Source organism: Danio aesculapii, chromosome 25, assembly GCF_903798145.1.
Source record: "Danio aesculapii chromosome 25, fDanAes4.1, whole genome shotgun sequence".
In the NCBI taxonomy this organism is placed as follows: domain Eukaryota; kingdom Metazoa; phylum Chordata; class Actinopteri; order Cypriniformes; family Danionidae; genus Danio; species Danio aesculapii.
This window is the reverse complement of record NC_079459.1, coordinates 8,374,892-8,390,774: the sequence shown is the minus strand read 5'-3', so window position 1 is coordinate 8,390,774 and position 15,883 is coordinate 8,374,892. Positions and strand designations below refer to the sequence as shown.

At 34.8% G+C, this 15,883-nt stretch overlaps 1 protein-coding gene across 1 annotated transcript in view; it reads right to left on the bottom strand.

Moving 5' to 3' along the window:
* Positions 1-15,883, bottom strand: part of LOC130218992 (uncharacterized) — a 45,136-nt gene that overhangs the window by 5,495 nt on the left and 23,758 nt on the right. The window contains exons 2-5 of the mRNA XM_056451268.1: positions 8,212-8,239; positions 7,870-7,923; positions 3,692-3,748; positions 3,031-3,072 (exon numbers count right to left, since the gene is read on the bottom strand). Of these exons, the coding sequence (XP_056307243.1) occupies positions 3,031-3,072; positions 3,692-3,748; positions 7,870-7,923; positions 8,212-8,239 (181 nt within the window). The remainder of the gene's footprint in view (positions 1-3,030; positions 3,073-3,691; positions 3,749-7,869; positions 7,924-8,211; positions 8,240-15,883) is intronic.

Genomic DNA, 15,883 nt, shown 5'->3' with positions numbered 1-15,883 from the left:
TCATGCGGGCTGCAACACCAAAGGTTAGCTATTGATTGTTCTGATGGTGCCTCTTAAATTAGCTCTGCCAGAGGGGTAGTGCTGTCCAGTCGATCTGCAAACAGTGAAACATCCTCCCAAGTTCTATTGTGCAATTAAAATTGGTATCTACACTAAAAATGCCATTCACAATGCTCATGCAGAATTGAATCCTTAGATGCGTCCATCCTCAGCATTAGTTGTCACCATGTCATGATGCTTCTGCAACAAAACTTTATATTTCCATACAATGGTCGTGCATGGCCCTTCAGGCTGTCCCTGTCTCTACGGATCTTTACCAAGGTTGCACAGGGTGCCTTGTTGTCTGTTCAGGAGATGGGCTCAAACAACATTACATGCTCCCAGGAGAATAGAGACTCCACCCCAGCAAGATCTATAGTAGTTATTTCTCTGGAATAGGGCACCACCTGGCACCTGCATCTAGATCATCCTCCATGTGGGGTCCATAGATGAGATGTGGAAGACCTAAGTGACTTTTGGCCCCCATACTACTTGTGCCTATGCCCTGAAATGGAGTCCATGTGATGAGTGGTGCATCACAGAGAAGATCCCTGAACTTACCCAATCATTGTGCTTCAGAATAAGTTGGAGCAGAGGTTGTCACCCTCCACACTGTAGGTTTATGTTGCTGCCATCTCCACTCACTATGACGTGGTGGATGGCAGGACACTTGGGAATCATGACTTGATTATTTAGTTCCTGAGAGATGCCAGGAGGTTGAACCCCTGAGCCACCTCTCACTGGCAGAGGTGCTGGCCCATTATTCTGTATGCTTGCTTGATCAACCTGCATTTTTGGAAACAGTGCCTTATATACATTGTTCCCTCTAGAACCCCCATATCTGTTTAGTCAGATATGGTGAGTTTCCACCCTGAGTTTCTTCCCTACCCGCTAACATTTTGCCCTATGTAGTGCTCTCCCTGTCAGGGCTAGACCATATGTGCATTTTTGCAGTATTTCCCCAATAGGTAGTATGTGGTCTCCACAGCGTACTTGCACATTAGAATTGGAAGGCTTTCCTAAAATACTGTCATATCATAAACTCCTTAGTCTCAGCTAAGTTAATTAAAACTCATTACGACCCACCTAAATTTAAAAAAATGGTAATTAGGGACTGGGGGTCTTATGCTTGTGCACTCTCACTAGATACTTGGCAAACATCACCCAACATATAAGGGTCTAGATGCTGAGCATTTGAAGCTGCTAGCTAAGCTGCATGCCATACTTTTAATAAACACACCTCCCTAACCCTAGCTCTCACAGTGACGCCATGAGCTCCACTGAGTGCATAGTGTCTAACATTGCATGCCTGAGTCATGCAGTCTCAGCTTGCATATGCAAGTCTGCATCCAGATATTATTGCCCCAACATTGTATTTCACAAGTTCACACTCACAGACAATCAACCAGATATGGATTAAGAACTTGGAGGGTAAAAATACATAGGTACGGATGCTGTTTGCTGATTTTAGCTCTGCTTTTAATACTATCATTCCTCAGCACCTGGTCAATAAATTAGCATCTTTAGGTCTGAATACACCTCTTCGGAACTGGATTCTTGACTTTCTGACAAATAGGCCACAGTTTGTGCGAGCGGAGGGTATTTCGTCATCTACCATTCTGCTAAATACAGGCTCCCCTCAGGGGTGCGTCTTGAGCCCACTGCTATACACTCTGATGACCCATGATTGTTGTGCAAAACTTAGCACTTATCACATCATTAAATATGCTGATGACACCACAATAGTGGGTCTCATCCAGGATAATGATGAGAGGAACTACAGGGAGGAAGTAAAGCTCTTTACAGAATGGTGCAGTGATAACAACTTAGTTCTGAATGTTAAAAAAACCAAGAAGTTGGTGATCGACTTCAGGAGCGAACGCCCCACTTACTCCCCTGTATATATCAACAATATTGCGGTGGAGACTGTACAGCAGGTAAAATTCCTCGGGGTCCACGTTACTGAGAACTTGACTTGGTCTCTCCATACCACTTGTCTTGCAAAGAAAGCGCACCAACGACTGCACTTTCTGAGAAGGTTAAAAAGAGCCCATCAATTCTCACAACTTTTTACAGAGGAGCTGTTGAGAGTGTTCTCACTAATGGCATCTCCCTTTGGTATGAGAATAGTAGGGTATCTGACAAGAACACCATTAAGAGGATCATAAAGTCAGCTGAAAGGTCTGTTGGAGTCAAGATGACATCTATCGAGGAACTTTATCAACGACGTTGTCTGTCTAGGGCAAATAGCATTTTAAGGGATCCAACCCACCCTGGCCATAGCCTGCTCACGCTTATGCCATCAGGCAGGTGTTACAGAAGCCCAAGGAGCAAATCAGTGCGGTTTCATGATAGTTTTTATCCTGTCATCATAAGACTTTTGAATAATACCATTTCTTAAACACTATTGATAGCTAGTGTAAAATAATAAATCAATAAATAGTTAAACTAGCATAAATTATCAATATTACAACTATTATAACAAATGGTGAAATAGGTATTTAAGTATTAAGTTACTCTCTACAGAGATTTTTTAAAATCAGGTTATATCTTATATAACTATATTTTTATAAAATTATAAAAGCTTGTTTATCATGTTAGAATTTTATAGTGTTTGTATAGTGATGTTTTTATGTTCTTGTTGGGTCTGTTGCAACGCAATTTCGTTCTGCATTACAATTTTATTTTGATGTTTTGAATGACAAAATAAAGGAAACTGAAAAAATCTAAACAAATTTGTGTTTGGCAGTTTTTTGTTGTTTTTGTTGTTGTTTTTTTTTCATTTGTTTCAACATTTCTATTGAATATATCATTTTAATATATCATTATCACAGTTTGCTTGACCATGGCAATTGTGTATTGAAAATATACTATTGTGACATAATATACTATTGTGATTAAACACAATTGTATTCCAGCACCCCAGCTGAATTAGAACCTTGTTTTCTAATTTAGATATTTGCAAAATAGTTCATGAATAAAAATACTCACTTATAGGTGCTGTTGATGTCTGAGACTCATTTGATGGAGAATCTGTCAAAGTTTTGATGAATGAAGAAACAGAATCAATGTTTGCTTAATATTTGCTAACATGCTACAAATAGGATATAATAAACGTATGCTTAAAATGAAATAACATTAAAATTGTATACATTTTTCATATTATTTAAAGTGATGAGCTTTGATGTTTAGAAGGTGTTCTGATTAGTACAGTATAAATTAACAGTAAATTAGTAAAAATATATATATTCAAGAGTTCCCACTTAGATATGCTTAGCATTTAAAGCAGGTTTGGGATGCTGTCCCGGGAGAGAACTCTGAGCTCGGAGATATTTGAGCCCAGGGCTCCCGCCCGGTCAATAAGCATATCAGCAGATCTGAGATCAGGTAGGTCTCGAGAGCTCCCCCTTTAGAAAAGGGAGGAAAAGGAGGAGATGGGGTGGAAGGGGGGATTCTTCCAAAACGAAGATAGAGCAGTAGGAAGAAAATGATCCATTTATAGTAAACTAGGATCACTCTGATTGGATTATTACTGATTACAGATGAGCGGCCAGTCATGCTCAATCATATCACGTGCTCCCCTCTAAATTAGTTTATGAAACTTCACATAAGAAAATAAAGTGCTTAGTTAATTGTACTATATATTACTTACTTGTAGGTGCTGCTGTTTGAGACTCAGTTGTAGAAGAACTTGCATTGGCAGGGGTTGCTGAAACATTTAGATCCATTAAGAAATAGAGACATAAGTAGTTTCCATACTTAAAGCACATTGTTGTATGCACTGAAATTCTGCATCACAAAAACTGAAGAAAATTTACAGTCCCTCATAAATGTCAGTGAGTCTATATTTATTCTTTATAATTATTCTAGGCACATCAGCAATTAAATTAATTAAAAAAAGTGTTTTAGGGTGTTTGTTTTCATGTCTTTATTTCATAGTGTTCGTGTCTGCCTGTTCCTCCTTTGTGTCCTGCTGTGTGTTCATGTGTCTTGTTCTTTTTCATGTACCTGTATGTGAATCATTGGTTGTCTTGATCATGTACATTTTTTTCATTGGTTTTTTCAAGTCATGTTCCATTTTGTTTGGTATATATCCTCCTGAGACCCCGCCCATTGACTTGTGTCATCTGTAGTGGACATGGCGTTTTCATGCATTTTCTTTGAATTTTTTGACCTACTCTGTCAAGTCCTGTTGTACTGTTCAGAGGACATCCTGGGCTTTTTAGTGATATGTCATTTGATTGGCTGGCATGCTAGGAACCACTTCTTACACTGCATCCAAAATGGCTGACATACAAAAAAAGCACATTTTATGGGAAGGAGAGAGGCATGTAAAATGTTGCTTTTTAAATGTTTTTTACTATTATTATTACATATATATTGGTTTATTAAAGTGTCAGGAACAATACATTTAGCTTTCAAAGCTGTTAACTTGTTTGTGTTTCAAAATATCATCCTTTTTTAAATGTCCACTATAGTGGCCACAGGACCATCTTAATGTAATTAATGACTGCATGTTGTAGGGGGCAGAACTGAAGCAGAGATGATTCTTTATAAAATAGTTGAGGTAGCCTCTGATTTGGAGTCTGATAATCGGACAATTAGAGAATTAGAGACAATTAGAGAATTTCAACCAGTTTTAAAGCACTTTTATGTTAAATTAGTTTTTGATTAACATCACTTTTTTGTTTTTGTTTTGTTTTTTTGAGTTTGGCTCTCTTTCAGACTAAACTGTTTCAGGAATTTCAAAACAAAAGGAAAAAATGGCTGTTGTTTTGTTTTTGTTACATTAATATTGGATTATTATTCCTTTACAGCTATGTCCTGTACAGTTTTGTTGTCTGAGTGGTGGTCGTTTTGAACTGAAATGGTCCTGTGGTCCACTACAGTGGACATGCTGTAAAATTAAAAATTAAAAAAAAATTTTTTACTAATTTTTAGATTTTTTTTTAACCCAAAGGATGTAGTAAATCACAGAAAAAAAGAAAAAAAAGAAGAAAAAAATCTTCGGATCTCAGGAGGGATATAGCCTTCTCATTTCTTTTGTCTTTGTTTAGATTTGTTTCTGTATATCCCATGTTGGTGAGTTTATTCTATTCTATGCCATGCCATGTTTGTTTAGTTTTGCTATGCCATGTTATTGTACTTTTGGTAGTGATGTGAGAAATAAAGCTTTTAAAAGCTTTGAAACTATTTAACCAATTGCTCTTTTTTAAAACTGCACGTGCTGGTCAAACCATGTAATGCTACAAAAACTTTCAAAAATATTGTGAATTTTAAATTGAAAGTATGAACGCAACATTCACTTAGCTTATCATCTAATATCAATAAATATTAAATGTCTGTATATGACCAGTATATGCATTCGTTAATCAATTTTCAATAATGTTCGTTCCATGGTGAGCTCTGCTATCAGACCATATATATGTGTGTGTATGTATGTATGTATGTATGTATGTATGTATGTATGTATGTATATATATATATATATATATATATATATATATATATATATATATATATATATATATATATATATATATATATATATATATAAATATAAATATATATATATATATATATATAGAAAGGTGCAGAGTGAGAATCAGTATAAATTGAGTTGTGAAAAAATGTTGTGACACGCAATGAAGATAATCAACCCAGGCTCATTGAAAATGTGTGCCTCAAGTTACATTTTTGCAAATCATGAAGTGTGATGTTGTGGGTATGTGTCATTGCATATTTCAGATGACAAATTCACTAGAGGGCACTGGCTACATGTCTGTGAATCTGAAATACATTACTAAGGGCAGTGGTTCCCAAAGTGGGGGTGACGGGACAATGACAGGGGTTTGCTTGTTGATTTCAAAAGTCAAATAAATTTTATTAAACTATTAGAATTACCATATTTTAACCTATAACCCATAGAACATAAGAACAGTAGTTTGTAATAGTAAAAAAACAACAACATGCTAATGAAAAGCCATCAGCCTTTAAATAAGTTTTTTTCTCATAGGATTGGTGTGTTTACGTTAGATTAACAACACAGCAATAGCGTCAGCTGCAGGAGATTGATTTTATAGCACCAGGTTTAACTTTCTGTCACCTTTATGGCAATCAAATACATTAAAAATAAAAGCAAGTCACAACTGAATATTGATAATGACCTCTGATTGGTGGTCTCCAAAATTAAAACAATAGACTTGTGCTGAAAACATTGTGTCCACCAGTTGCCTTAATTGAGGTTAATATTGAATTAAACTAATCAATAAATGACTATAAAAATGATATGGTTGTTAGACTGTTGCACTTTTTTGTCAATATGCTCGTGTTTATATAGGCTATTGTTGTATGAGCAATGTTTGCATATTTATAACCACTTAAAAGGAATTTGGGGGTCGTGAGTCACTGGCATTGTTATTTTAGGAGTCGCGGGCTGAAAGGTTTGGGAACCCCCGATTTAAAGTGTGTTTTGCTATGTCTTGGGCTGCATTTACACGGCATGGTTCAAGTGACCTAATTCCATTATTTTTTCTCCCATGTAGCACCGATATGGATAAGGCCCATGTATGTGTGAGCAGGATAAAATCACATGGATTCTGATTTACTCAGATAAGATTCTGGTCTTGTTCCTATGTGGAAATGTATCCGATATGAATCGGATACGTGTCCTCTTGTCTGCAGTGTAAGCAGGTAGATCGGATTTTCACTTGTCAATGCAAGTCATGCATCATTAAAAACTGTATCGTATGACGTAAACTATGACGCTTTTGTCATTTAGCACAAGTATTTAAGCATGTTAACGAGAGAGAGAGAGAGAGAGAGAGAGAGAGAGGAAAAGAGAGGAAGCAACATCTACCTCATAAACAATATAAACTAATATAAAAATCACGCCATGGTCATTACATTAAGATGCCAACTGGTTTTAAAAAGCCTAGATTAAAAGAAGATGGCCAAATGAGATTTTTTCCTGTCATAAACTATAATGAAACCAGTTTAAACTCTTTGATCAGCTTAAATACAGGAATGGAGAAAAGAGCGCTATTATTATCAGCAGTCAGTCAGCGCTTGCTCTTTTTTTCCTGATCATTGGACCTTTGCAGTGTAAAAGCAAACAATCAGATATGAGTCACTTTTAAATGATGATATAAGCCGGTCATCTAAAAAAAAATTGGATACAGTCACAAAATCGGAATTGCCGATCAAGATCTACAGCGTAAATGCAGTCATACAGTAGATACACATCCTTCTTGTACAGGTCCATGAGAAAGCGGGGCTTGTCTTACAGATCACCTAGAGAACCACTGACCCAAACCCGACCTATAGTGTTTTCAAACGTACGAGAATAGTATTACTACAACTACAACCACATAGTTTTGCCTTGATTTTAAATCAGGGTATATGTAGCAATCCTAAAGGAAATTTCAATACTTTTTAAAGAATTTTTAAAGACCTTCTCAGAAAGACCTCGTCACCACTTCAAGTTCTAATTAGTATCAAACTTTCACCTTAATAAACAGTTGCTAATAAACAGTTGTAGCTAAATAAATGTAGGCTGAAGCACTTTTTCATATGAGCCTGTGATGAAGATACTCTTGATCTTTAAAAAATTAAATATTGTTATTGAATTGATTTAAGACTGTGGCAATATAGCTATTGGTGATATTTAACAAATGAATAAACACTTAAAATTGAGTAGAATCCTTACAAAAAAATATGATATCATGAAAGTCCTAATACAAACGCAGTTGAATTCCAATACCTCTAATTAATCATTTCCCAATTAAAATGTTCACACAATAGTCTGTTTAATAAAAGCAAAAAACTCACTTGAAGGTGCTGATGTTGGAGACACAGTTGGTGGAGACAATGTAGTGGTGGAGGCTGCTTGGAAAACAGAATTGTTTCCCTGATTAGTTTCAACATGTTTACAGAAACTTGTTTGCATCCAATAAAATTCTGCTCTGCAATAAATGTGTATTATACAAATTTAAAATCTAAACATTAGATAGAGCTGCACACAATACAATCTTGTGAAGCAAAAGTTCCATTTAAATATGTAACTGACAATAAAAGGTTTGTCTAACTTTGAAGATTGGAAAAAAAAAATGCTTCTAATTTCAACTAATGGGAGTGGATGTTTGACACTCAGAATATAACCATTTTACTCACCTTGATCACTGCTTTGTGCATTCAACCCCTGAGGAGAAAGGTGAAATGTATATTAAAACCAGATGAAACTGAGAAATGTATTTCAGTATTTTGATTTGCTTTCAACTGAAAAAAAAAATCTATTAAGTAGGGGCAGGGCTTTCTTTTTGCACATCATTCCCCTGTAGCAAAATAACAATAAGTGAGGCGTTGTTAAGAGTAGTGTGGCTGAAGTCATTAAGCTGACAACAGAGAAGAACCCACTGTTGCCAACTAATTTTTTAGCAGAAATTGCTTAAGGCGGAATAATTTGTTGCTAAAAGTTGCTAAATGAGGCTGTGACCTAATGTGTCACTACCTAATCGCAACCAAGCGGCAACCTCCCGCTCTCCCTAGTGAAGCTACAGTAATAGGGAAGTAACTGAAACTGCAATTCATCGAATTGGCTCCATAATAGAGCATATTTCTATTGAGCCCAATGTTGAAACGGCCAACTTCACAGCAGAAAAAGCATGTTTGCAGCCTTTTTGTTTTTACAGTGTGTTGTGTATTTATTCATGTTCAGTGGCAATTGTAATCTATTCATTTGTTCAGCTAATAACTGTTGTTTGAGTACACTGTAAATAAAACCTGTTATTTTACAACTGGGGAAAAAAAACGTAAAATAACGGCTGTTAAATTACAGACATTTAACATATAATAACAGACGGTAAATTACAGAAATTGACTGGAAATTCAAATTTAAGGAAATTTCTGTAATTTAACATCTGTTGTATTAAGTAAACTGTTAATATAAATAATTCTACAATAAAAATAAAGTGTTATTAATTATTAATATGATTGCTAATATTTTTTAAATGTTTATAAATATTGTTACAAGCTAAGGAAGCCTAATTTAGTACTGTTTAGAACCAATTTTAGTGTGAGTGTATGATTAACATGAATAATCCCAATATTAATGAAATACATATTTATATACATTACTAATATTAATAATACAGATAATTATAAAATTATTATTTTAAGGTCCTATAAAGCCTTTTCAAAGTATGGCTCTTCATAGATCTTTATAAAGTGGGTTTTATTTGGCAACAAAAAAGGTTTTGATATCATTACAAGCTGAAAAAGGCATAATTTAGAACTGTTGTGAAACATTTTTCTCAAAAAGTGGAGAGGGGGGGGGGGTGACAACTTTTTTGGCAATGTTAATTTGTGTAGCTAATACATGCTTCATAATATATAATAATGTATGCTTATTTAAATTACATCTAATTTATTAATAATACATATTCAAGTGTTTTTTGGGGTATTTAGTGAACAGTATTCTGATCTAGTAACCTCTGATTAGCTATTGAGGTGGTCAAATTATGTAGTATGAGTCTAATTTTATTTACTTTTAAGCTATATGTAAATACAAAACTCTAGCAAAAAAAGTGCATTACGGTGTCTATCGGTGCTCTAGATCTGCGAGTTTCAAATTGAATACATTTTTCTCGCTTAGTTTATAATGAGTGGCACGATTATGTGAACACTTTATATCTGCAAAGAGGAATTTACATTTATTTTAATGTTTATTAGGAGTTTTAAATTAAGAAGCCAACAGTAAATGATGTATATAAATAATATATAACATTTACAGCTCTATATGTTACATAAGATTCGGTTTCTAGAACATTAATATTTTATAACAGCAAATTCAGGAGATTAACTCAAAAATATGCCGAAACTCAAAATGTCAGAAGTTCAAATAACGCTACAGGAGCTGTGGAGATCGGCTAACATTAGTTTTGTCATCCTAATTATTATTTCAGACCCATAAATAGAGTTACTGCTAGATAGCGATTACCTGTATTACCCCATGAGGTGTATCAGCAAACTAATAAAGCCCGATAAAGCCCTGACCTTACTGAATAAACAGTGTTCCACCAGATCCTGTATGTCAGAAAGTATAGTTTACAATGACACGGCCCGTTTGTATAGGATTAAATTACTGACTAAAAACATACTATTTACAAAAATGAAGATCTGCACCTATATCAGCATGATAACCAGTGCCTTAATTGACCAAAACCATCATTCTGGACATTGTATTGCAAGTGTAATTAATTTTCTTATTTCGGCTCAAGTCTCGTTGGTTAACATAGGAGAGGCGTGCTTTATGACTTGTACTGCAGCCAGCCCCAAGGGGGCGATCTAACGGCCGGGACCTTCACTCAAAAGCCGGCGTGTGAAAAGAGGAGGGGAGACTGCAGACTTGGATCCAGGCAGATCTATGGCCAAAGCAGTTTTACGGCCTGGGCAGTTTTACACTTCTGTTGTTGCTGATGCGTCCAGTAGGGGGAGGCAGTACAGTATTATTATAAGCCTCAAGAACTTTATCATCACACCAAACCAAACGCGACACGATGAAGAGGTATGTTAAATATGTGTTTAAAACATTAGCAAACATGAAAATTAAACATTTTTATTTATATTAAGGTCGATATGAGTGTATGTTAATACGTAAACAAATTGGTGTAATAAGCTATAACAGCAATGTGTTAGTTTGACTCAATTTTAGCTAACTATGTGCAAGCTAGCTACATGTTCTACATCTCACTTTCTTATGTAGGCTCATTTTCTTTAGCCAGCATAATGCCTTTCCTGGTAAGTTATTGTTTTTTTAATTATTTTTTATTTAATAATTTATTTAAAGATATACAGTTATTAGTCCCCCCAATTATTAGTCCCCCTGATTTATTTTATCTTTGCCATGATGACAGTAAATAATATATTACTAGATAATTTTAAGACACTTCTATACAGCTTAAAGTGACATTTAAAAGCTTAACTTGGTTAATTAGGTTAACTAGGCAGGTTAGGGTAATTAGGCAAGTTATTGTATAGCGTGGGTTTGTTCTGTAGACTATAAAAAAATTGAGCTTAAACAGGCTAATAATTGACCTTAAAATGGTTTTTAAAAAATTAAAAACTGCTTTTATTCTAGCTTAAATAAAACAAATATTTAAAAAATAAAAACAGATTTTTTCCAGTAGAAAAAATATCATCAGACATGCTGTGAAAATTTTCTTGCTCTGTTAAACATCATTTGACAAATATTAAAAAAATTTAATAAAATTCAAAGGGGGGCTAATAATTCTGACATCAACTGTATATTTTCTCATAGATTAGACAATTCACTAGCGTGGTCTGGGTTGTCAGCCAAATCTACAATACAACTACACTACATTATTTCTCCAAATTTAATAAAAATAAATAATAATGACTTGGTCCTTTTGATATACCCTAAACTGTCAATGTATTCTGGGAGATACAACTCATAATATTTTAAAATCGTAAATCAAATATTTAAAAATTAATTTTGATATGTTTTGCATAGGTCCAGATAATATATAAAAGGGCATGAAATGTTTTTTTTTTTTTTTTTTTGCTGATCATTTTCCATTCCTTACTGTTTCTGAGGATTAAGAATGTTTGGATATTTAGATTAGAAGCAAGTCAGAAACTCTTAAGTGAGGAAAGGATTTTTGCTTATTTATACATAACTTTATTTATTTATTTTTCAGTAAGTGTGAAGAATTTGATGCAAGGATTTAGCTATATTTAAAGAAAACTATCAATCTCTAGTGATATTGTTTTCAATAAATCTAATGTTGTCTGGGTTTTTGTTTGTCAGGTAGCTAAATGGTCCTTGAAATTTTAGAAAGTAATGAATTGTTTGTCTAAATGTTCTGCTGCTGTCTAGTAGTCAATACCACAGCATTCTCATCAAAGCATATCAATAATCCATATTACACTGTATTGTTTGGTTATAATTTTGTTATTTTCAGAATGTAACTTTATATATAAACAATACAACAAAATGCATATCTCTACATGAAAACGTATAACTAGGCTACAATAAACCATTACACTATCCAATTATTTGTGTTTTAATTTTTGTAATTAAATGAATCTAAATTAATTTGCAATTGGGCTTTTGTATATCTGAAATTATTTGGTGAGTGTATCAGTTGTGCATATTCTATAGTGAGTATATAACTCACTTTCTGATACATCAACTTAGCGTTTATATTTAGCGTAATCTAATTAAAAATATATATTAATAAACAGAACATTTAATAATCTGGGAGCGTTGACTTCAAATGTATTATTTGGCCATGTACCTTTCATCCCCCCTACTGGACGCATTAAGAACAACAGGGGCGTAAAACTGTGGACCGTAAAACTGTCTGAGCCGTAAAACTGCCTGGATCCAAGATCCAAGTCTGCAGACGCCCCATATAAGTGTGGAAAACGCACACAACTGTATGTAATGTACTGTTTCAACACTAGATGGAGGAATTGCCCTTTTCTGTTTATTTAGAAACTGTTGTTTTAATGAGAACATGTAATACTTGGTTACTATTACAGATTAAATGCTGTATTATCACAGGTAAAGCTGGTTTAGTTAAGTTTAAGCTGTGAATGCTTTCATATTGTCTCTAATCAGTTGGTGATTGAGGAAATTGTGCGAATTTTCTGCAAATCAAAATGATTTTTATTTGTCAGTGGAAGTTTAATTCACAACAATCACCTAAAAAGCTTTCATGAGAACAGATGGAGACTTTTGTCCTCGCTACTTTACAATGCAAACGCTCACATTCTCATCTACAAATTTTCCAGCTGAAATTTCAAATGAGTAATTATATCGTCACAGACTTCCTTGTCACAAACAAAGAGCCTGTTAAATTAGTGACAGAAACCCAGAGGAGGAAAAACATTCCTAAAAAATGCACACTGGTCTGCTGAATCATTTAAACATTTACTACGCTGTTAAATATTACACCATGACAATCTACTAAAGAGTTTTTAGCTTATAATCATGAAGGGAAAGAACAAAATTCATTCAATCTCCAGCAATATAAAAGCTTATTCTATATACTTAGCAAGGCTTTTTTTCAGTTGAGGGTCAGGAAAAGCTGCGCCCACAACCCAAAGTTGCTATTTCCCATCATGCTGCATTACAAGGACACAGCTTTTTATATTGTTCTACAAAACCTTCATCAAGGCTATTTTTTATTTTATTTTTGTCGTCAAAATTTAGACACTGAAATGTGTGTGAGGCTTTGAAAATGGTTGATCAATGTTAATAAAAAAGTAAACAAACTTTCCTATAAAATATTGCATAGAATTTGTCCATTGAACATGTATTGGACCGTTTTAAATTAAATATTGACCACTCTTGTGAATTTTGTTTTTCATTTTTGTTTTTAATTAATTTATGCAAAGGTATTGTGGATAGCGGTGGGCAAAGCGAGCTTCATGAAACCATGAAACAATCAAAGCAAATATGTCGAAGCTTCGAAAGTTTTGAAACCCGTCTCTACAGTGACACCTAGTGGTCATTTTTATATATTGTTGTAATAAGCGAGTGTTCCCAAGTGTATCTGTCTGCGGACTGCAAGACGGGGCGTAAAGACTTGTTTATACTTGACGTGGCCGCTAGTTCCCTTGAGTGCACGCATGTGACGTGCATCACGGATTTTGCGGATGTTCGCTATGGGTGCGTGCGACTTGATTTCGGCCGGCGGAGCTCATGTTTTTGTTTTTTTTTACTCGAGCCAACAGTGCATTTGAGTTAAATATGAAACATTTTGAAGAGATTTTGTCTGAAACATGTACGCCTGTACAGACACCTTAATGATCCGTTATCATTGGGAGAACCAGATGACCAATAATTCTTGGCTAGAAATTGCAACAGACGGTTGAAAGAAGGAAAGATTTTGTTAGTTGGTTTGGAAAAACCTGAGAGATAAGTTTGTTAAAACCAAAAGAGGCCATGGCAAAAGTGGAATTTTACACTGATGTATATATTACAATTTTGAATTTAAAACAACTTAATAGTTACAAAACTATAATTAAGGAACAAATTATTTCTTTGATAACTGGAAAAGAATATATGAACCTATCGGTTTACAATATACAGATGCCCTGTTTTTCTAGGCTTTATTGGTGATCATGGTCAGGAACGTTGGACAATTATTGCCCTTTTAATATAAGTAGAGGACAGAAACTAGCCAGACAGTAATGTGTGAATTGTGGAGCGGGCTAAATCTAAAAAACATCTGCAATATTTAAGTAAGTGTGTTTTTTTTTTTTTTTTTTATTCTTGCAATAATAAAACTTATATTTGTAGAGCAACCATTGTTCTGCTGTCATTAATATTTTAATAAACTTTAATAGGTAGAACTGTCCGAGATATAAACAAATGCAAGCGATGCAGCAAAGGTTGATATAAAAAATCTTGAATGGTTATAAAAATCCTTCATTAAAAATATTTCTAAAAACAATAAAAACAATTTGCTTAAAAATCTTGAATGATATTAATGATATGACTTAGTTCCGGAAACTTCCTAATTCTCTGTTTAACCGTCTGTTTTTACAGTAAGTTTCTTCTGACCGCCCCCTGTCGTTGTGAATATCACAACGGCGAACGCGACAAGTATAAAAGCCTCATGCGTTTGCGAGGTGCGCACACAGTCAGCAGAGGTGCGTGATGCGGCGCCAGGCGAAAGTATAAATCCAGCTTAAAATGAAGGGGTGTAACTTGCAGTTATCGAGATTAAACCACGCGAGATGTCACGACAAGATGTTGTTGGCAAGATGGCGGAAATACTTACAAGAGAACATTTTCAGCAAATGCTTAATGAGTTTTCTCTAAATGTATCCACAAACTATTCATTTGATATATTTTTATATTTATTTATTTAGCAACTTCACCATGCAACTCCACTTGCTAAATTCTTCATCCATTTTGTCATGACAGTTAGCCTACTCCGCGTCGCCCCCTGTGGTTGCAAATAACAGTACAATGGCGATTGAAGTATGAAAGCCTCCGCAACTCACGGCTGTATGTTAAAAGCTGTGATGGTTGGGTTTAGGTTTGGGGAAGGTGTAGACGTTAATAACGATGATGGTTGGGTTTGAGTGTGAAGTAGGTGTAGACATTAATAACTGTTATACAGCGCCATCTTACCGGCAACATGTGGGTCTCCAACTTCAAGTTACGCCTCTAACATACTACAAGTCATGCCCCTAAGGTCTCTTTATGTTACGCCCGTCTTGCAGACAGACCCTACTCAGAGTTCCTGACTAGCATGCATGCCGATATAATAGGTGCGTTCGACTACAGATCAGATTCTGCGCAGACCGATCGTCTTAAAGCGGTGCATGCTGGTTAGAAATGTTGTCCGGATTGACGCTGCGCAGACGCCACGTGAAAGTACAGCAACAACGCACCAAGATCAGACGACTGATTCAGCCGGTGCAGCATCTGAAGAGCGACTGAAGAGCTGTGATGACGACACCGATATTACACGATTGGCTGGATTCACCGCATGACAACAACCATGTGTGTTTCGGGTTTATTTTTGGACAAATTCCGTCTCACAAATTTCAAAACAAACAATTAACTTTTTATGCCAAGTCTATCTTGAACACATCATGCTTATTAAAAGACTTCCAGTATTTGACTGCAGTAATCATCTTTTGTTAAATAATTTGTTCATGACTAGATTGTTTGCATAAGTTTATTATCGACCTTTTCATACTGTATTTAGCTCCATAAATGATTTAAATGATATATTTTAGTGAATAACCTAAATATTAACTCAAATAAGTCTTACAGACAAGTAATAAAATAAATATCATC